Genomic DNA, 22798 nt, shown 5'->3' with positions numbered 1-22798 from the left:
TAATGTATTGTATATTTTCAAATAACCAGAAGACAGGAGTTTGGATGTTCCCAACACAAAGAAATGATAAATGTTTGAGATGATGGATATGCTAGTTACTTTGATTTGATCATTACACATGGTACACATGAGCCAAAATATCACCCTGTACCCCAAAAATACATAGAATTATGATGTGTCAATGAAAACATTTTTAGGTTGAGTGTAATAGCTCACATCTGTAATCTCAGTATTTTGGGAGGCCAAGATGGGAGGATTACTTGAGCCCAGGAGTTAGAGACCAGCCTGCGCAACATAGCAAGACCCTGTATCTAAAAAAATTGTTTAAAACTTAGCCAAGCATACTGGTGTGCCTCTGTAGTCCCACCTACTTGGGAGGCTGAGGTGGGAGGATCACTTGAGCCTGGGAGGTTGAGGGTGCAATGAGCTGTGATCATGCCACTGCACTCCAGCCTGGGTAACAGAGCAAGACCCTGTCTAAATAAATAAATAAATAAATAACATTTTAAAAATAAAATACTTCATTGGTTCCCAACCCATGTTAGGAAGAAAAGAAAAAAATCATAAAAATAAAATAAAAGAGGCTGGGCACAATCGTTCACACCTGTAATCCCAGCACTTTGGGAGGCTGAGGTGGGCGGATCACGAGGTCAGGAGATCGAGATCATCCTGGCCAGCACGGTGAAACCCCGTCTCTACTAAAAATACAAAAAATTAGCCGGGCGTGGTGGCGGGCGCCCGAGTAGTCCCAGCTACTCAGGAGGCTGAGGCAGGAGAATGGCATGAACCCGGGAGGCGGAGCTTGCAGTGAGCCACGATCGCACCACTGCACTCCAGCCTGGGTGACAGAGCAAGACTCTGTCTCAAAAAAAAAATAATAAAATAAAATAAAATAATTTTAAAATCACATTGTGAATTAATGACCAAAAAGTTGGAGGAGGGACTTGATTTTCCACTATCTTTACAGCCTAGAGGATATTACAACCTAGCAACTGTTAGACATTGACTGTGAAGGATGTGTTCTTCTATACATGATCTCAGTATGATACTTAAGAGCTAGGCAATCTGGGACTGAGAAACACTGGCATCCAGAAAGAGTCCTAATAGATGTTTTCAGCGTGTTTCATTTTCCACCCAGCAGCTAGACAACCGTATACTTAAAACAGACAAAGATATATTGGAAGGACCACTAATTCAAACACATTTATTTTCAAAGCTTTTGGGGGAAAAGGGGTCAGGACAGTGTAGTAACTAAGATCACAGGCTTTGGACTTGGGACTTAGCCAGTATGGGCTTCAATCTGGCTATGCAATTTGCTAGCTGTGAAATCTTGAACAATTTTTTTTTTTTTTTTTTTTTTGAGACGAAGTCTTGCTCTGTCGCCGAAGCTGGAATGCAATAGCGTGATCTCGGCTCACTGCAACCTCCACCTCCTGGGCTCAAGCAATTCTCCCACCTCAGCCTCCTGAGTAGCTGGGACTACAGACAGGTGCCACCACACCTGGCTACTTTTTTTGTATTTTTAGTAGAGACAGGGTTTCCCCATGTTTGGGCAGGCTGGTCTCAAACTCCTGACCTCAAATGATCCACCTGCCTTGGCCTCCCAAAGTGCTGGGATTACAGGGTTGAGCCACCTCACCCAGCCTGTTCTATAGGTTCACTGCACGCTTACTACTTTCCAAACATTTTATGTTCATTATTTCATTTAGTCCTCAAAATAAACATTTTTCTTAAAATTTATTATTATCATTTACTTATTTATTTTTAGAGAGAGAATCTTGCTTTGTCATCCAGGCTGGAGTGCAGTGGTGCCATCATAGCTCACTGTAGCCTCAAACTCCTGGGCTCAAGTAATCCTCCTGCCTCAGCCTCCCCGGTCGCTAGGACTACAGGCCCATGCTACTGTACCTGGCTAATTTTATTTTGAAATGGGGTCTTGCTGTGTTGCTTGGGCTGGTCCCAAACTCCTGGCTTCAAGTGATCTTCCTGCCTTGGCCTCCCAAAGTGCTGGGATTATAGGTATGAGCCACTATACACAGCCTAGACTTTTCTTTTCCTTTAGATTTTATTTATTTATTTTTTACTGCATTTTTAAAATTTTTCAATAGGTTTTTGGGGAATAGATGGTGTCCGGTTACATGAATAAGTTCTTGAGTGGTGATTTCTGAGATTTTGGTGCACCTGTCACCCAAGCAGTGTACACTATACCCAGTGTGTAGTCTTTATCCCTCAACCCCCTCCCATCCTTTCCCCAGAGTCCCTGAAGTCCACTGTATCTTTCTTATGCCTTTGCGTCCTCACAGCTTAGCTTCCACTTATGAGTTAGAACATACGATGTTTGGTTTTCCATTCCTGAGTTACTTCACTTAGAATAATGGTCTCCAATTCTATCCAGGTTGCTGCAAATGCCATTATTTCATTCCTTTTTATGGCTGAGTAGTATTCCATGATGTGTGTGTGTGTGTGTGTTTGTGTGTGTGTGTGTGTCTCCACATTTTCTTTATCTACTCATTGATTGATAGGCATTTTGCCTGGTTCCATAAACTTTTCTTTTATTCCCATATTTGAGATGAGGAAACTGGGGTTAAGAAGGGTAAGTAAGTTGCCAGGGTGACACCTACTAGATAGGTAGTAGACAGGTAACCCAGATAGTCTGACTGTTTCGCTCATACTCTCTCTGGTGTGCAGTACCATAATGTTACTGAGAGGCCGCTGGTGCGACCAGATGTGCTAAGATGAGGCATGCGGAAATGGAAATTTGTCTTGATACCAGTCTGCTTTGACTTGTAAGAATCTTTGAAAAGCGGGGAGATAGAGTTACAAAACCTCAGTGTTCTATTTCTTTTTTTTTTTTTTCGAGATGGAGTCTAACTTTGTTGCCCAGGCTGGAGTGCAGTGGCGAGATCTCAGCTCACTGCAGCCTCTGCCTCCCAGGTTCAAGTGATTCTCCTGCCTCAGCCTCCCGAGTATCTGGGATTACAGGCACCTGTCACCACACCCAAATAATTTTTGTATTTTTAATGGAGACAGGGTTTCACCATGTTGGCTGTAGAACAGGCTGGGTGAGATGGCTCAACCCTGTAATCCCAGCACTTTGGGAGGCCAAAGCGGGTGGATCATTTGAGGTCAGGAGTTCAAGACCAGCCTGCCCAAACATGGGGAAACCCTGTCTCTACTAAAAATACAAAAAAAAATTAGCCAGGTGTGGTGGCACGTGTTTGTAGTCCCAGCTACTCAGGAGGCTGAAGTGGGAGAATTGCTTGAACCTGGGAGGTGGAGGTTGCTGTGAGCTCATGCCACTGCATACTCCAGCCTGGGTGACAGAGCAAGACTCTACCTAGAAAAAAAAAAAAAAAAAAAAGCTGTAGAATAGTTTTAAAGAATCCGGGATCCTGGGTTTCTCTCTGTATTTGTCATTCTGGGGAGAAGCCAGAATGGCTTTTATACCTCTGCTGCCCTGGGATGGGGGCAGCTGCCAGAGACACTGTTTGTTTGGGGGACACACACAGCGCCATGCATGGGCAGTTGCAGACCTGTCTACATAGTTACATACACAGTTAAAAGCTGGTCAGCACTCAGCAACCAGACAGCCTGAAGCTGAGCTCTCACAGGAAGCCTTCTTAAATTAACCAGTATGCTCCAGGAAACAATCTGTGCCAGTTAATTTAATTGATTTTCTTTCTATACTTGTTGAAAATCTCCGTGAAAAAAAAAAAAAAAAAAAGTGAGTCTGAGTTTCTGCCAAAGTTCAGGCAACTGGCCCCTGCCTGACAGGCTCAGGGTCTGCAGGTACAGGACTGAGTGTAAAGACCAGGGCTCCAGCCGGGCACCGTGGCTCACTCAGACCTGTAATCCCAGCACTTTGGAAGGCCAAGGCGGGTGGATTGCTTGAAGCCAGGAGTTTGAAACCAGCCAGGACAACATAGTGAGGCTTCACCTCTACAAAGCAATAAAAAATTAGCCAAGTCCGGGCACAGTGTCTCATGCCTGTAATCCCAGCACTTTGAGAGGCCGAGGCAGGCAGATCACGAGGTCAGGACATCAAGACCATCCTGGCTAACACGGTGAAACCCTGTCTCTACTAAAAAATAGAAAAAGTTAGCCAGGGGTGGTGGCAGGCACCTGTGTCCCAGCTACTAGGGAGGCTGAGGCAGGAGAATGGCGTGAACCCAGGAGGCGGAGCTTGCAGTGAGCTGAGATCGCGCCACTGCACTCCAGCCTGGGCGACAGAGCGACACTCTGTCTCAAAAAAAAAAAAAAAAAAAAAATTAGCGAAGTGTGGTGACGCATGCCTGTAGTCCCAGCTACTCTGGAGGCTGAGGTGGAGAAGGATTGCTTGAGTGCAGAACATTGAGGCTGCAGTGAGCCATGATGGTGCCACTGCGTCACTCCAGCCTAGGTGACAGAGTGAGACTATATCTCGAAAAAAAACAAAAAACAAAAACAAACCAAAAAACCAGGGCTCCTTCCTTTACTGGCAGCCCAAGAAGCAGGCCTGGCACATACAGGGCACTAGATAGATATATTGCTGGATAAATAAATAAAAGAATAAAGAGCTGAGGTTATGTCCATAATGACCCCAAGATACAACCTGTATATGTACAGAAATGGTGAACAGTGATGCAAGTTGTTGGGCCTTAGACAAAGCAACTACACTTTCTGTGCCTTGTTTTCCCCATCTGTAAAATGAGGGTGATTGTGGATGCTCCAGTTGCCTCCCAGGTCACGAAGACTAGAAGTGTGATGAAGTAGATCCATACACATATAAAAGATTATTTCCTGCAATATTCTATTCCTGATCAGTTTTCTGCTTTTCATTTCATACAATGTGCAAAAGGATGAGAGAGGATTCTGAGGTTCCATAGCAGCTGGGAGCCCTGACCTCATGGAAATGGCCATCCACATCCTTACTTAATACTTTCAAAGGACCCAGAACCAACAAATACACATCCGGCACTCTCCTCCCAGGGCAAATGAAGGAGGTGGGAAGGCTTGAGCACATTTCAGTTCAACAAGAATTTCCTGGGCTCCTCCTCTCCCAGCTGACGTACTGCTCTAGAGAAACAAAGATGTCATTCTGCCAGGTGGGAGGAAAAGGTGAGGTGGGAGGGTTAGGTCAAGTCCCAAGGTTTGGAGAAGAAAGAGGAGGAGGGTAAGGAGGAAGCTGGAGGCAAAAACTACCAATGGTAAAGGAGATCTGGAGAACAGGGTCTGAAAGAGTCTGATACGCTCTGTCTTTCTCAAAGAGTTGCTTCCCCATGGACCCACTTGCCATTGATCTCCCTTTGGGTCACTTGCATTATCCTGTGTATTACACCAGTGTTGGCCTGCACCTTTCGTGTCACATGAGCACCTCTGGGAGAGATGTATGAAGCCCAGTCTGGAGTCTAAGCATTAGCTGAATAAAGTGACAAAGATCTTTCTACAGGTCTCCAGAGACCTATGTCAGCAAGTCGGCTTTGGGATGATGATGATTACCAACCCGCCCCAGCTAAAGGGTACCAGGCAGACACCATGATGGGCTTCAGCGAGGAGATGAAACACAGAGAAAATGAGTTCTACCTAAGCAAAAACACTGTGGACTTAATTTTTTTTTTTTTTTTTTTTTTTTTTTGAGATAAGGTCTCACTGTGTCACCCAGGCTGGAGTGCAGTGATGTGATCTTGGCTCAGTGCAACTTCTGCCTCCCAGGCTTGAGTGACCCTCCCACTTCAGCCTCCTGAGTAGCTGGGACCATAGGCACACACCACCATGCCTGGCTAATTTTTGTAATTTTTGTAGACATGGAGTTTTGCCATGTTGCCTAGGCTGGTCTCAAACTCCTGGATTCAAGGGATCCACCCACCTCGGCTACCAAAGTGCTGGGATTACAGACCTGATCCACTGAGCCCGGGCTGGTCTTAATTTTGTGTTGAGAATACCAGTATGAACTGATAATATATTCTATCTTTAAAGAGAACAAACATATTGTATGTTTGTTTTATACCGAGCTAGGATATAAATGTATTTGTATATATATGTATGTACATATATATAGTATCAAACATTGTATAAATATATATATTTCCTAGCTCTGTATAAAACAAAATATAGATATTTCCTAGCTTTTATAAAACAAACATACATAAATATATATATATTTCCTAGCTCTATACACTAAAAAGACCTAGAAACAATGACCAACTGGGTGACAATGACCCCTTATGGCACCAAGATTATGATCTTCAAACACTATTTCCCACCAAAAGGAAATGTGGCTCCTTGGAGAAATGGCTGACTCCAGGCCTGGGACAAGACAAGTAAAAGGCTGGGCGCGGTGACTCACGCCTGTATTCCCAGCACTTTGGGAGGCCGAGGCGTGCAGATCAATTGAGGTCAGGAGTTCAAGACCAGCCTGGCCAACATGGTGAAACCCTATCTCTACTAAAAATACAAAAATTAGCCAGGCGTGGTGGCAGGCGCCTGTAATCCCAGCACTTTGGGAGGCCGAGGCAGGCACATCACCTGAGGTCAGGAGTTTGAGACCAGCCTGGCCAACATGGTGAAACCCCATCTCTACTAAAAATACAAAAATAAGCCTGGCGTGGTGGCACATGCCTGTAATCCCAGCTACTAGGGAGGCTGAGACAGGAGAATCGCTTGAACCTGGGAGGTGGAGGTTACAATGAGCTGAGATCGCACCACTGTACTGCACCCTGGGAGACAGAGTAAAACTCCATCTCAAAAAATACATATTAAAAAAAAAAAAAAGACAAGTACAAGAAGAGCCTGGAACATGTTTTCAAGCCAGACAGCAAGGAAGCTATTAAACCCTAATTCTATCAGGGGTCCTTCCAAAGGACTCTAGGGCCAACTTGAAGAGACTTCCACTAACTAAAGACATGGCCGGACAACATGAGCATCTTTAAGGGTAATGATAGTAGTGGGAAACACATCAAACATGCTGATATCTATGAGAATGTAATGATGCTTAAGAAAACACAACTAATTGGCCACCACTAGAAGAGAAGTACCAACTCATTATTTTGAAAATTTGTGAAAACAAAACAAAACAAAAAAACAGGAAAGAGTCAAGCACTGATTCTGCTCTTCCTGTGTGAACTGCACCTCCGAGTAACCAACAAGTAGCAGATGAGGGGAAGTTTCTCTTTGTAGTATTCTTGCTAAGGAGAGGCACAGTGGCTCACACCTGTAATCCCAGCACTTTGGGAGGCTGAGGAGGGGGAATCACCTGAGGTCAGGAGTTCAAGACTGGCCTGGCCAACATGGTTAAACCCTGTCTCTACTAAAAATACCAAAAAAATTAGCCAGGCATGGTGGTACGTGCCTATAATCCCAGCTACTCAGGAGGCTGAAGCAGGAGAATTGCTTGAACCTGGGAGGCAGAGATCACAGTACGCTGAGATTGCGCCACTGCACTCTAGCCCAGGCAACAAAGCAAGACTCCATTTCAGAAAAAAAAAAAAAAGTATCCTTGCCAATAAATGAGGATGAAGTGATAGAATTAGACTAATCTGGGCTGGGCGAGGTGGCTTATATCTGTAATACCAGCACTTTGGGAAGCCAAGCACGGGATCACTTGAGCCCAGGAGTTCGCAGACCAGCCCAGGTGACACAGCAAGACCCCATGTCTTTAAAAAAAAAAAAAAAAGATTTTTTTTAAAGAATTAGACTAATTTGGCCAGGTGCGGTGGCTCATGCCTGTAATCCCAGCACTTCGGGAGGCTGAGGCAGGAGAACTGGTTGAACCTGGGAGGCGGAGGTTGCAGTAAGCCGAAATCACACCACTGCACTCCAGCCTGGAGACAGAGTGAGACTCGGTCTCAAAAAAAAAAAAAACAAAAAACAAACAAAAAAGAATTAGACTAATCTAAGATTGATCATCACTAGCTGCTAACATCACAAAAAAAGAGAAGCCACCAACTCCTGATGGAAGAACACGCCACCACCTATTCAACTTTCTAGATCCATCTGTCAAACTAAGACATTACAGAAGAGAGAGGAATATGTTAACCTACACCAAGAAAATGCCATCAGCAAAATCCAGACTGTGGGAAATTCTATGGGTAGATCTTGTTTGAGTCCCAATACAAACAAATGTATCCAAAAAAACCATTTATGACATTTGAAACCACTGAAATTGTGAACACTGATTGGATATCTGATGATAAGAAATTATTGTTAATTTGTTTTAGTTGTAATAGTGGTATTGTGGATATGTTTTTATTTATTTATTTATTTATTTATTTATTTATTTATTTATTTATTTTGAGATGGAGTTTTCGCTCTTGTTGTCCAGGCTAGAGTGCAACAGCGCAACTTAGCTCACTGCAACCTCCACCTCTTGGGTTCAAGTGATTCTCCTGCCTCAGCCTCCCAAATAGCTGGGATTACAGGCACCCACCACCACACCCGGCTAATTTTTTATATTTAGTAGAGACAGGTTTTCACCATGTTGGTCAGGCTGATCTCGAACTTCTGATCTCAGGTGATCCACCCACCTCGGCCTCCCAAAGTGCTGGGATTACAGGCATGAGCCAAACCCCCTGGCCTGTGGGTATGTTTTTAAAATCCTTATCCTTGGCCGGGCACGGTGGCTCACGCCTGTTAATCCTAGCACTTTGGGAGGCTGAGGCGGGTGGATCACCTGAGGTCAGGAGTTCCAGACCAGCCTGGCCAACATGGTGAAACCTCATCTCTACAAAAATAAAAAAATTAGCCAGGCATGATGGCGGGTGCCTGTAATCCCAGCTACTCGGGAGGCTAAGGCGGAAGAATCGCTTGAACCCAGGAGGCGGAGGTTACAGTGAGCCGAGATCATGCCATTGCACTCCAGCCTGGGCAACAGGGCGAGACTCTGTCTCAAAAAAAAAAAAAAATCCTTATCCTTTAGAGATATATACTGAAATATTCACAGGTAAAATATCATATTTAGAATTCACTTTAAAATGATATGAGAGGGACTGAGATGAAACAAGATCGGCCTGGAAGTTAATAATTGTTGAAACTAGGTAATGGGTACATGGGGTTTCATTATGCTATTGTCTACTCTTATATATGTTTAAAACTCTTCATAACAAAAGAGTTTTAAATACACATTAATACAATGAGCTCTCAATATCTTCACATATTCTTAGCTCATGTAAGCCTTGGAAAAGGGGCTGAACGGCCAGGCGAGGTGGTTCTCACCTGTAATCCCAGCATTTTGGGAGGCTGAGGCGGGTGGATCACCTGAGGTCAGGAGTTCGAGACCAGCCTGGCCAACATGGCACAACCCTGTCTCTACTAAAAATGCAAAAATTAGCCGGGCATGGTGGCAAGTGCCCGTAATCCCATCGACTCGAGAGGGTGAGGCAGGAGACTCGCTTGAACCCAGGAAGTAGAAGTTGCAGTGAGCCAAGACTGTACCACTGCACTGCAGCCTGGGCAACAAGAGTGAGACCCTGTCTCAAAAGAAAAAAAAGAAAAAAGAAAAGCGGCTGAAGAAGCTGGGCCATGTGTAGCCTTGTGGTCACTGCGTTCTCCTAGCAATTCATTGACTCCCCCTGGGCTACTACAATGGTTCAGGCTGTATGTTGGGTCTTTATACTAGGAACAAAACACAAAATTACAAAAAGTACATTTTCTTTCTTTTTTTTTTTGAGATGGTGTCTCACTCTGTTGCCCAGGCTGGAGTGCAGTGGCGCGATCTCAACTCACTGCAAGCTCCGTCACCCGGGTTCACGCCATTCCCCTGCCTCAGCCTCCCGAGTAGCTGGGACTACAGGCGCCCCCCACCGTGCCCGGCTAATTTTTTGTGTGTATTTTTAGTAGAGACGGGGTTTCACCGTGTTAGCCAGGATGGTCTCGATCTTCTGACCTCGTGATCCGCCCACCTCAGCCTCCCAAAGTGCTGGGATTACAGGCGTGAGCCACTGCACTGGGCCCAAAAAGTACCTTTTCTATAAAAATGCTTCACTTAAGGCTGGGCACGGTGGCTCACGCCTGTAATCCTAGCACTTTGGGAGGCCGATGTGGGTGGATCACTTGAAGTCAGGAGATCAAGACCATCCTGGTCAATATGGTGAAACCTCATCTCTACTAAAAATACAAAAATTAGCTGGGCGTGGCGGCGTGAGCCTGTAATCCCACCTACTCAGGAGGCTGAGGCAGAATTGCTTGAACACAGGAGGCGGAGGTTGCAGTGAGCTGAGATCACGCCACTGCACTCCAGACTGGCAACAAAGCTAGACTCCGTCTCAAAAAAAAAAAAAAAAAAAAAAAGCTTCACTGAAGTTTGAGAGTCTTTCAAGTATAAGGCCCCAGGCCCAGCACTCTAGAGGACACTACATTGAAAAGACATGGCCCCATGTTCCGGTCGGGAGGAGGGAGGTATTGATCTAATGGAGAGAGAAGGACAAATACCCAGCTGATGGGGTGCATGGCCAAATGAAATACACAAAAAGGCATCCAGAGGAAGGACAGTTCCTCCAGAGCATTGCAGGAAATCCATATAGGTCCATGCTGAGATGACCCTGGGATTAAGCCTACCCAGCTAGGATTTCAGCAGCAATGAGGAGGGGTCCTTCTGTCTGAGGGGATGGCAGGAAGATCTGGAGTGAGGAATGAAACACATGTGGCTTGCAAAGGGGAGTAAGGCAAGTTTGTTAGAAGAAGGGTCAAGGCTGGAAGATGAGTGATAGAAAAAAGAGAGGCAGGACCTGGCTGTGAAGGACAGTGACTATCACGCCCAGGGTCAGGGCTTCATCTGGTGAGCCCAGGGAAACCACACACTGTATTAGGAAGGCAGCACCTCCTGCTGCTTCAAAGGACAATGCAATCTGGCAGTTTCCTATGCAAGCTCAGCCATGCCATCTGCCCTCCTCTTGGTTTCAGGCAATGGCCCAGCAATGCAGATCAAATGGTGTGAGTCAAGATTGTTAAATCGGTATTAAATGTAGAGCTGTGGCTGCGCATGTGACAAGATGCCAAATGGAATGAAGCATCACTAAGCAATCAGAACTCCAAGTACTCTTAAAAAAAAAAGTAAGGCAACGTGGCAAAGCATCGCACGTAAAAGAAAAAAGTGTACAGCACCCAGCATGACCCCAAAACTTATTGACAGTTTGCTCTGATTATGAAAGGGGCCTCTTAAAGCCACATCTCCGTGTGGTGACATCTGCTGTGTGATTCACCACACACCAAGCTGCCAATTTCAATTTTGTTCAGAGTTGTTTCTTACCATCTCCTCTCTCCACGTGTCAGCATCCAGCAGTCATCCAGGGAATAGGCCCATTTCCCCTCTCTTTCCCCTTGGGATAAGCATATATTGATCTTGTTCTAGGGAACCTCACAGCCTTTTCATAGACCTGTCTTTCTTTACTGACATAGTTTGCCAGCTTTATCCTAAAAGACTACCGGGGAAGTGAAAGCCACATGTTCGAATATCCAGGGGCTCCCCCAAAGCACTTTGCCTGAACCTGTTGGCCTCTTACTGAATGACCAGGGTGTGTGCACGCTTCCCTCCCCCTCCTCCACTCCAGGTGTGTGACAGTGGTATGCAGGTCTGTCACTCACACTGCCTTGCACATTGTGGTCACTGCAGGAGATCAATAAACAATATGACCAAAGCTAGTGTAGGCTCACTGTCACAAACGTTTCAGACTTCTTGTCAGGCCCCAATCTTGGATTAACAGACCCTCCCTGAGAAAAGTACAAGGTTCAGTAGCAGCAGCTGAAGAACTCACAGCAGACACTCCACCAAAGGCGCAAAAATACTGGGGAGGCCAGACGCGATAGCTCACCCCTGTAATCCCAGCACTTTGGGAGGCCAAGGCAGGTGGATCATGTGAGGTCGGGAGTTCGAGACCAGCCTGAACAACAAGGAGAAACTCCGACTCTACTAAAAATACAAAATTAGCCCGGCATGGTGGTGCATGCCTGTAATCCCAGCTACTCGAGAGGCTGAGGCAGGAGAATTGTTTAAACCAGGAAGGCAGAAGTTGCCGTGAGCTGAGATCGTGCCACTGCACTCCAGGCTGGGCAAAAAGAGCAAAACTCTATCTCAAAAAAAAAAAAAAAATTCTGTGAAGGAAGGGTTCCATGTGGCAAGTGTACCCCAGTCACTTGCAAAAACCAAGCCGCCAGATGACCTGGGGCAAGGTCTAGATCAGACAAGAGTCTGTGACGCAATCAAGCGCCAATCACACGGCCAGGAGAGCCACAGAGCAGGCACTCAGCACACAGAGCAGCAGACATGCTATGTGTTTGACATCCTGCAAGACTGGCATGTGGCTTTCTCTGATCAGAGACAAGAGGCCACTCCATCACTCAAAGCCAAGTATGGGCACTCACTCTCCTTGAAACAGCCCTTACTCTGACTGACGTCACTGATGTCTGCAAGAAGGAAGGAGTTCACACCTGTGCAGAAAAGAGTTCACATAGCAGGCCTGAGACTGCCCGTCCTTTTGACAGGCCTGCTTCCAAGGGGCCTTTGGCTGGTGTCTGGGAGCTTGAATTTGGGGAGGTTTCCTACCATTCCCTAACTGATAAGGGTGGCTCACTGTGCCTATACTGTTTGTATAAACGATGTGATTTATGGCAAATACCTACTTTCCAGCTCACACCTGTAACACCAGCACTTTGGGAGGCTGAGATCACCTGAGGTCTGGAGTTCAAGACCAGCCTGGCCAACACGGTGAAACCCCATCTCTATTAAAAATACAAAAATTAGCCAAAAATCTCTTGAACCCAGGAGGCAGAGGTTGCAGTGAGCTGAGACTGCACCACTTCACTCCAGCCTGGGCGACAAAGCAAGACTCTGTCTCAAAAAAAAAAAAAAAAAAAAAAATCTGCTTTCCTTCTGGGAATCTGGAATTTGGGTATGTGCCAAACAGAAGTTGCCCACATGATGAACTCCCAGTAAAAACCCTGGGCTCTGAGTCTCTAAGGAGCTTCCCTGGTTGGCAGCATTTCACGTGCATTGTCACAGCTCGGTGGTGGAAGGATTAAGTGCATCTTGACTGACTCCACTGGGAGAGGACCCTTGGAAGCTTGCAGCTGGTTTTCCCCAGACTTCACTCTGTTTCTTTGCCATTGTGCTTTCTTTGCATCCTTTCATTGTAATAAAGCATAGCTGTGGGTACAACTATTAGGTTGGTACAAAGGTAATCACAGTTTTTGCCATAAATATATGCTGAGTCCTGTGAGTCCTCCTAGTGGGTCATTGAGCCCGGGGTTACTTTTGGAGACCTCCGACCCAGGACCCCAGAGAAGAGTCTCCCCAATGTGAGGTGGGTGGACACCTTTGCATGGGCTGAGTCAGAAGACTGTGATTGAATCCTGGTGCTGTTCATGTGCTTCCAGTTTTTTCCCCATGTAACAGGATGGCAAGATCAGCACTCCTGCACTGAAAGCATAAACTGGAAATCACTCTGACACTTGCAGAATATCCCACAGACAAAAGGTTGTATTATCCAGTTGGATCTAACATTTTAGGGTAGAGGCCCCTTCTTTGATCAATAGCTGGCTTCCAACAGTACAAGGCAAACCATCAGATGCACAGAAAACTAGTTTTAAAAGCTATAAGGCCAGGCCAGGCATGATGGCTCACACCTGTAATCCCAGTACTTTGGGAGGCTGAGGAGGGCAGATCACTTGAAGTCAGGAATTTGAGACCAGCCTGGCCAACACGGTGAAACTCCGTCTCTACTAAAAATACAAAAATTAGCAAGGCATGGTGGCGGGTGACTCTAATCCCAGCTACTTGGGAGACTAAGACAGGAGAATTGCTTGAACCCAAGAGGCAGAGGTTGCGGTGAGCCAGGATCGTGCCACTGCACTCCAGCTTGGGCAACAGAGTGAGATTCTATCTTAAAAAAAAAAAAAAAAAAAGCTATAAGGCTGGGCGTGGTGGCTCGCCTGTAATCCCAACACTTTGGGAGGCCGAGGCAGGTGGATCACTTGAGCTCAAGAGGTTGAGACCAGCTTGGCCAACATGGTGAAACCCCATCTCTACTAAAAATACAAAAATTAGCTGGGTGTGGTGGTGCACACCTGTAATCCCAGCTACTCCGGAGGCTGAGGCAGGAGAATCGCTTGAACCCAGGAGGCAGAGGTTGCAGTGAGCCAAGATTGTGCCACTGCACTTCAGCCTGGGCAACACAGCGAGACTCCATCTCAAAAAATTAAAAAAAAAAAATAAATAAGATATTGGTTCACTGAGTAGCCTATTGCAACACATTCAAACCTAGAAACACATTATATCCACATTCCCACTGTTGCTTTTCTTGCACTCCTGGCTTAAGCCTGCAATCTCCAATTTATCTCCCCAGTTAACTTATTGCAACAAACAAGTTTTTGAAATGGAAGACAAATTAAGAAAAAATCAAGTTTGGCATGAACGTACTTGGCTTTCTGAAATCCCATAAACTCAGAGGCAACTCTAATTCATTTACTCACTCATCCATTAACAGACTAACCAAGCTACTGAGGATGTATCAGTGGCAAGTACTACTCCAGGCTCTATGTGGAATACAAAGAAGATGCCAAACTTGGCCATGGTGTCCCCTTGACACAAAGTTATCTGCAGAGAAGCTCAGACAGACCCTGTAAATTCCCAAGGGAGGAAGACCTGGTTCTTTGATCAGTACGGGGCTACTCTAGGTATTTCAAACAGGAGAAATTCAATACAGGGATCTGCTTACACAGGAGAAGCGACTGTTTTGTTTTGTTTTGTTTATTTTTTATTTATTTTTTGAGATGGAGTCTCACTCTGTCACCCAGGCTGGGATTGCAGTGGCATGATCTTGGCTCACTGCAACCTCCACCTCCCGGGTTCAAGTGATTCTCATGCCTCAGCCTCCCGAGTAGCTGAGGTTACAGGCACCCACCACCATGCCCAGCTAATTTTTGTATTTTTAGTACAGACAGGATTTCGCCATGTTGGTCAGGCTGGCCTCGAACTCCTGACCTCAGGTGACCCACCTGCCTCGGCCTGCCAAACTGCTGGGATTACACGCGTGAGCCACCACGCCCAGCAGGGAAGGTACTATTGAAAGAGAATCCTGGAGAAGGTGAGACAACCCCAGGGTCATGGAGGTGAGACACTAGCACCACAGCAGGGATGCACTGTCCAGGACAAAAGCTGGGACACCAGGTAAGCAGAAGGCAGACCTGAACCATGATGTGGCAGCTGGGATGGAAAGGAGGAGCTAGAGGAGACAGGCAGGCAGGACTTGGAAATTTCATCTAATGTGGGATGAGGGAGGGAAGAGGCAGCAAGTATGACTCAGAAGTATTCAGCTATTCATAGAAAGAGCAGAGTTAGGAGGGGGAGGCAGGTTTGGTGGGGAAAATGACAATTCATGTCACTAGAACTTGCTAAGAATGTTGGTGTGCACTGTGCTCCTCCAAAACATGCTGCTAGTCCATTTGTCACCTCTTTGCAACAACTCTGTGCTAAATGCTAAGAAAATATACTTCAGCCAGGCGCGGTGGCTCACGCTCGTAATCCCAGCACTTTGGGAGGCCGAGGCGGGTGGATCACGAAGTCAGGAGATCGAGACCACGGTGAAACCCCATCTCTACTAAAAATAGAAAAAAAAATTAGCCGGGCGTGGTGGCGGGCGCCTGTAGTCCCAGCTACTCGGAGAGGCTGAGGCAGGAGAATGGCATGAACCCGGGAGGTGGAGGTTGCAGTGAACCGAGATCGCACCACTGCCCTCCAGCCTGGTGACAGAGTGAGACTCCATCTCAAAAAATAAAAAAAAGAAGACGGACATCTTTGCTCTTCCAATTAAAACCCAAAAGCATGATATCAGGTTTTATTTCCACTAAAACCAGGCATTTCTGCCACTGTGGGAGACTATACTTATAAACATTACCTTTAACTCTTCAGTTTAGTAGTACCTGGTAAATACAGGTAACACAGACATGCTGAACTCAAAGATGAGTGGGTATCAGGACACATTTGGAACAGGTCCAGATGTTGGTGTTCAGAATCCCTCTCTACCACCTACTGGGCCAGTAACTTTGGATAATGGGCTCTGTGTCTCCCCATCAAACCTCAGAACTCCTCATTTGTAAGACAGGACAGGCCGGCATGGTGGCTCATGCCTGTAATCCTAACACTTTGGGAGGCCGAGGCAGGTGAATCACCTGAGGTCAGGAGTTCGAAACCAGCCTGGGCAACATGGCAAAACCCTGTCTCTACTAAAAATACAAAAAAAATTAGCCGGGCATGGTGACGGGAGCCTGTAATCCCAACTACTTGGGAGGCTGAGGCAGAAGAATTGCTTGAACCTGGGGGGCGGAGGTTGCAGTGAGCCAAGATTGCACCACTGCACTCCAGCCTGGGAGACAGAGCAAGACTCCATCTCAAAAAACAAAAACAACAAAAAACAAAACCCTGTAGTGGGTGACTTGAAGGGATACTGTTGGCTGAATGAAGTGAGTGAAGTGACCTGAATTTCAGCAACAGCAAGTCAAGGTCCTTTTGTGTGCAGCAATGAAACAGTGCTTCTCAGAGTGTGGTCCTGGATCATCATCACCAGCCACACCTGGGAAGTTATTAGAAAATCCGAATCTCAGGCCCTTCCCCTAGGCCCACTGTATCAGAAATTCAGTGGGGAGGCCCAGCACTTTGTGTTCCAACAAGCTCTTCAGGGAATGCTGATGCACACTCAGGTTTGAGAACCACTGGCATAGACTGATCTGAGTTCTCAAGGCTTAAACCAACCATCCCCAGGAAGCAGACCCAGGGAAGAGCCAGTAAGAAAGCAAAGGGAGGCTTCAGTAACCTCCTTTCAACCAGTTTCAGTGGGAAGACAGTGTTAGCTCTCTCATCACTGGACTTCAATTTTGAATGCCATGCTGGGTCTGGAACAAGAAAGGAGGGCAGCAAAACACTTCCTAGCTCTCCGCAAAATGCCAACATGGACTCCTGAAGGCCAGGAGCCGTGTCCAATACATCTGTGAGTCTGTGGTGCCCAGCCCAAGGCCTGGCAACCAGAGGCATCAGGAAAGGTGAGAGTAACTGCCCCAGGCAGGAAGAATAAGCAGGCCTTCCTAAGAGTGTGGAGCCTAAGGACTGAATAAGGTGACTGTCTCCCTCAATCCCAAACACACAATGATGTTAGCTCCCGAACCAGAAAGGGCAAGGACTTTGAGGGGGCTGACTCTAGCTAGCTGCCCCAAGCCCCACAACTGCCAAGCAGAAGGGAACTGAGGCCCCAGATCACTCCCTTACTCCCCCTCCCCACTTGCCCAAAAACCCAAGCTTGCCAGAGGTCATGTCCGTCCGCAGATCACATTCACCCTTGCCAGAGGTCAGGGCCCCCGGCCCTTGGCGGTGGGCCAGAAGCGTGACTTGGCCTGCTGGAATGCATGCCCCTAAACATCTGTAGACTAGAGGCAGTGTCCCCCAACCATGGAGGCCCTCCATCACCATCCCTGCAGCATCACCACCCTCCAACCCCCATGTCCCACCCTGGCGCTTCCATACCTGTAGTAAGAGAGCAAACCATTGCCCAGCACGAACCAGCGGCGCTGGTAGCCCTTCAGATAGTTGGTCCACTTGAGAAGCCAGCCCTCGAAGCTGTCCAGAGGCAGTAAGGCCAGTGGGGCACTGGAGGTCGTGCCAGTCCCCGACATTGGAACCCCAAGAGGAGTCTTCGCCTGTCCTGGTCGCAGAAGAGGCAGGGGCTTTAACGCTGGCAGCGATCCTGACTCGGGTCTGAGAAAGGGCGCGCTCCCCACCGCCCGGGAGAGCGGCTCTGATGAGGCCTTAGTGAAGGGCCCAGCCCCTACACCTGAACTTGATTCTGACCCGGGCCGCGACCCCTGCAGCAGTTCCGATGCCTGCCCAGACCCTGGCTCCGGCTCAGACGTCGTCTCGGACACAGGCTCCGATCTTGGCACTGCCTCCGAAACTGCCTCTGACACCTGTTCTGACAGCGGTCCTCGCTCCGCTTCGGGCACGGGCTGGGGCTGGGGCTTGGGCTCCGGCCCGGAGCCGGACATGGAAGCGCTCATGCCCGGCGCCGCCGTGTTGCACGACAGGCAGGGGACAACCGTGAACAGCGACGAGAGCCCGCGGGAGCGGCCGCCACAGCCGCCGCCTCGGCTCGGAGCGGCCGCTTTCCCCATAGAGCCGGCCGACCCGCGAGCGGTCGAGCGGCCAGTGGGGGCGGGGGGCAGGCCGGGGGCGGGGCCGGGGGCGCAGTCACGTGCGCGCGGCGCGAGGCGGGGGCGCGCGCGGGTCCCTCCGCGGCCCCGTGCGCCCCGCGCCCGCCAGCGCCCGCCGGCTGTTGTGCTCTCGGCCAGCCGCGGGCCAGGTTTGGCCCCTGGGTCGTCCCTCGGTCCGGCCGGTGGAAGGAGCCCTGGCAACACCTGTGGGCGGAGAGCTTGGCGGGCGGGCAACGCGGAGGGGATGGCGCGCTTCAGACCACGGTCCCTGCTGCGGCCCAGCCCGTGCCAGGCGCTGGAGGAACAATGATGAATGCGGAGCCCGCCGGCTCCCAGCGCAGCTCTGCCCACGGGACCCTGCGCCGACGCCCCCTCCCCCAACCCAGGCTGGGGTAGGTTCGCTCTCCGCCACCCAGGAAAGCCGGGCGGGAAGCAGGTACGGCAACCAGAGGCCACGAAATGCGCACGAAGCACAGGGTCTCTAAAGGCTAAAGACGACGCCCCGCCCCCCATGGCAGCCATTACCTGTCTGTGGGTCGCTCCTGTGGCCGCCAGAAGCGGTGGCCCCAAGTCGCCGCCTCACCGCCTCCACCTGAGCCAGCTGGCCTACGGTTCATGCCAGGGCGCTTCGCTGCAAGCGACGACATCGTTCGGGTTCTCTAAACAAATATGGGAAGGCTTTTTGTAAACCAAGCGTTTTAGTACAAGAAACAACTCCAAGTGGGGTTCTTGGACCTCCCGGGATCCCTGGATAGGCTGGCAGTCTGTGAGGCTTCCGCAGTAGTTGTGGAGGTTTACCTGTCTGCATTTTTCCAGAGTAGGTCCATAGTTTTCATGGGATTCCCAAAGGAGGCTGTGACCCCAGAATGGTTAAAACATCAGCGAATTTTTTTTTCCGCTTTTTTTTTTTTTTTTTTTTTTTGAGACTGAGTCTCACTCGGTAGCACAGGCTGGAAGGCAGTGGCGTGATCTTGGTTCACGGCAGCCTCCGCTTCCCAGGTTCAAGCGATTCTCCTGCCTCGGCCTCCCTAGTAGCTGGGATTCCACGGCCCGCACCATGCCCGGCTAAATTTTGTATTTTTAGTAGAAACGGGGTTTCACCATGTTGGTCAGGTTGGTCTTGAACTCCTGGCCTCAGGTGATCCTCCCGCCTCCGCCTCCCAAAATGCAGGAGAATTGCGTGAACCTGGGAGACAGAGGTTGCAGTGAGCCGAGATCGCAACAAACATTGCACTCCAGCCTGGGCGACAGTGCGAGACTCCGTCTTAGTGAAAAAAAAAAAAAAGAAAGAAAAAGAAATTCAGTTTTCCATCCCTAGTAATCCAGGAACATGCTTTTTTTTTTTTTTTTTTTCTTTTTCTTTTCTTGAGACAGTGTCTTCCTTTGTCACCTAGTCTGGAGTGCAGTGATTCAATCATGGCTCACTGCAGCCTTGACCTTCAGGGGTCAAGTGGTCCTCCCACCTCAGCCTCCAGACTAGATGGGACTACAAGCATGTGCCACCACACCCAACTAATTAAAAAAATTTTTTTTGTAGAGATGGAGTCTCCCTATGTTGCTCAGACTGGTCTTGAAATCCTGGCTCAGGGAATCGTCCCATCTTGGCCTCCCAAGGTGTTGGGATTACAGGCGTGAGCCACCTCGTCCAGCCAGGAACATGCATTTTATTATTTATTTATTCATTTACTTTGAGATGGAGTCTTGCTCTGTTGCCCAGGCTGGCGTGCAGTGGCGCGATCTCGGCTCACTGCAACCTCTGCCTCCTGGGTTTAAGCGATTCTTGTGCCTCAGCCTCCCGAGCAGCTGGGATTACAGGCATGCGCAACCAGACCCAGATAATTTCTGTATTTTTAGTAGAAACGGGGTTTTGCCATGTTGGCCAGGCTGGCCTCGAACTCCTGACCTCAGGTGATCCACCCGCCTCAGCCTTCCAAAGTATTAGGATTACAGGCATGAGGCACCACGCCCGGCTGGGAACATGCATTTTAATGATTTCCCAGAGGTTTTGCATGTGGGTGGATCATGGAGCACATTTTGGTGGACAGTGATGTGGAGGGAACATCTAGGGCTTTGGGAGTCAGACCCGCTAAAGAAATCCCAGTTCGGCCACTCCCTTGCTGTGGGTCCTTCAGTGACCCCGATAGCTTCCCCTTGCTCATCTGTAAAATGAGGATAATAACAACTACCTCTCAGGTTGTAATGAAATAATGTCTGTAAACCGTATTTGACGTAGTAAGTGCTTAGTAAATATTCTCTAGTTATTTACTAGAGAGTTCTCTGTGAAATATTTGGTGAAATGAACTAAACAGAGGCCAGAGCAGAAGGAGATGAGACCAAGGTTGACAAGCTTGGGAAATAACCACAATGGGCAAAGCTCAGTGCCTGCTATGTATGCATCAGATGCATTTGCGGCCCTTAAGGAAGGAAGCTGTCTAGTAAACAAATACTTAAGGATATGTTTTGACTGCTGCAATAAATTGCCAAGCTCTCAAAGATGACAGGGCCTGCCATCTTCATTAGTTCTGCCACAGTGAGTGAAGAAGGAGTCACAGAAGGGACAACGTTTGCACTGAGTCCAAGGGATAAGGAGTGAAAGGGCATTCAAGGTGAAGGAACCAGCATACTCTAAGTCCTATGTTGGGAAAGAACAGCTTGTCTGGGAAGTGATAAATAACTCATCATATCTGGAAGAGTAAGACAGGAGATGGAACAGAGAGCTGGGTGGACACCACACTGTGAGAAATGCTCTTTAGCCTACAGAAAGAAGGACTCCTGGGGACAAAGTTTTTTTTATTTATATATATGTATTTGCTCTGTCACCCAGACTGGAGTGCAGTGGCACAATCTCGGCTCACTGCAACCTCTGCCTCCCGGGTTCAAGCAATTATCCTGCCTCAGCCTCCCGAGTAGCTGGGATTACAGGCGTGCGCCACTGCACCTGGCTAATTTTTTGTATTTTTAGTAGAGACGGGGGTTTCACCATGTTGGCCAGGCTGGTCTTGAACTCCTGACCCCAGGTAATCCGCCTGCCTCGACCTCCTAAAGTGCTAGGATTATAGGCTTGAGCCACTGCGCCTGGCCCAAAGGAGATTTTTTACCAACTACAAGTCTGGGGCAGGAAATATGCAAGATGAGCCTGCCTGGACATTTTGTCATGCCAGAAAGTGAAAAGGCTATTCAAGACCACTGTTGTGTCAAAAGCACTCAGGGCCAACTTAAAGGGGCTCGCAGTGGCCAAAGGTGGAAGAATATGAGCAAAAAGAATAATGATTGCAATGGGCTGAAACATCAACTAAATAAAAATCCATAAATTAAATGCATACGTTCCTAAAGTTACACACACACAAAAAAATCCACTAAAACAAAAACCCACCTTATTGGTCATATGTGGAGGTTACCACAGTACCAATTCATTATTCTGAAAATTGATAAAGGGAGAGAATTAAGTATGTATCCTATCCTTGTTGTACCAACTATCTCATAGTAACAAAGAGTTCATGAAGGAAAAATATGTATAGAAGAATTAGCTAGACCAGGTGCAGTGGCTTACGCCTGTAATCTCAACACTGGGAGGCCAAGGCAGCTGGATCCCTTGGGCCCAGGAGTTTGAAACCAGCCTGGGCAACATAGTGACAACCCATCTCTACAAAGGAAAAAATAAATGAATAATTAGCGAATAAGTGCAGAAGGAGGCTGGGCGCAGTGGCTCATGCCTGTAATCCCACCACTTTGGGAGGCCAAGGCAGGTGAATTGCTTGAGTCCAGGAGTTTGAGACTAGCCTGAGCAACAGTGAAACCCTGTCTCTACAAAAAATACAAAAATTATCTGGGCATGGTGGTTTGTGCCTGTAGTCCCAGCTACTCAGGAGGCTGAAGTGGGAGGATCACATGAGCCTGGAAGGTGGAGGTTGCAGTGAGCCAAGATCATGCCATTGCACTCCAGCCTGGGTGACAGATCAAGGCCCTGTCTCAAAAAATAATAATAAAAATAACAAATGCAGAAGGAATTATAGAATTAGAAAAAAATGGTATTTGCCAGCTCCTAATGAAATACTGTAATGGATCAAATAATCACGAGTAGTTACTAAGTGATGGGGTTGATGGGGAACATCTTAAAGGATCAGGCTGACATCAGCTGATTCTACCTGTTGATCTTAGCATCACGAAAAGTGCAACAGGATATTATGTGCCGCCCCATGTGACCAAGTAGGAAAAGCAGCACCACCTATGATTATTTTTATACCACCTCCCTCCATTCAAAAAAACTAAACCTGTTTAGTTTTTAGTTTGAACAGTACTTTTAAAATGCAGGAGACAGTGGAACATGCTAAATGGCCCAAGAAGTCAATCGGTCAAATCCAAAAATAGAAAAATCTACATCCTAACAACAAGTTTTATTCAGTAAATGCATGGCCTAGGAAAAGGAGGTGAATTGGAAAATGTTATCAAGTTTAAAAAGATGTATCAACCAGATACAGTGTGTGTGAACTTTATTTTAATCCTGATTCAAACAAACCATTTAAAAAAATACTGCTGGGCACGGTGGCGCACGCCTGTAATCCCAGCACTTTGGGAGGCCGAGGCAGGTGGATCACCTGAGGTCAGGAGTTCGAGACCAGCCTTGTCACCATGG

The 22798-nt window shown here is 47.7% G+C and overlaps 1 protein-coding gene across 11 annotated transcripts in view; it reads right to left on the bottom strand.

The window, feature by feature from the left end:
• OSBP2 (oxysterol binding protein 2) overlaps positions 1–18181 on the bottom strand; it is a 218200-nt gene extending 200019 nt beyond the window's left edge. For all 11 annotated transcript variants that reach the window (XR_004031005.1, XM_030816114.1, XM_030816115.1 and 8 more), the window contains exon 1: positions 17483–18181. Coding sequence is in view for 10 of the 11 variants with exons in the window: in XM_030816114.1 (XP_030671974.1) it covers positions 17483–18126 (644 nt within the window). In the remaining variant the exon portion in view is untranslated. The remainder of the gene's footprint in view (positions 1–17482) is intronic.
• Between the last annotated feature and the right edge of the window lie 4617 nt (positions 18182–22798).

This window comes from Nomascus leucogenys, chromosome 7b (assembly GCF_006542625.1).
Source record: "Nomascus leucogenys isolate Asia chromosome 7b, Asia_NLE_v1, whole genome shotgun sequence".
NCBI lineage: Eukaryota > Metazoa > Chordata > Mammalia > Primates > Hylobatidae > Nomascus > Nomascus leucogenys.
This window is presented reverse-complemented; position numbering and strand designations above follow the sequence as displayed.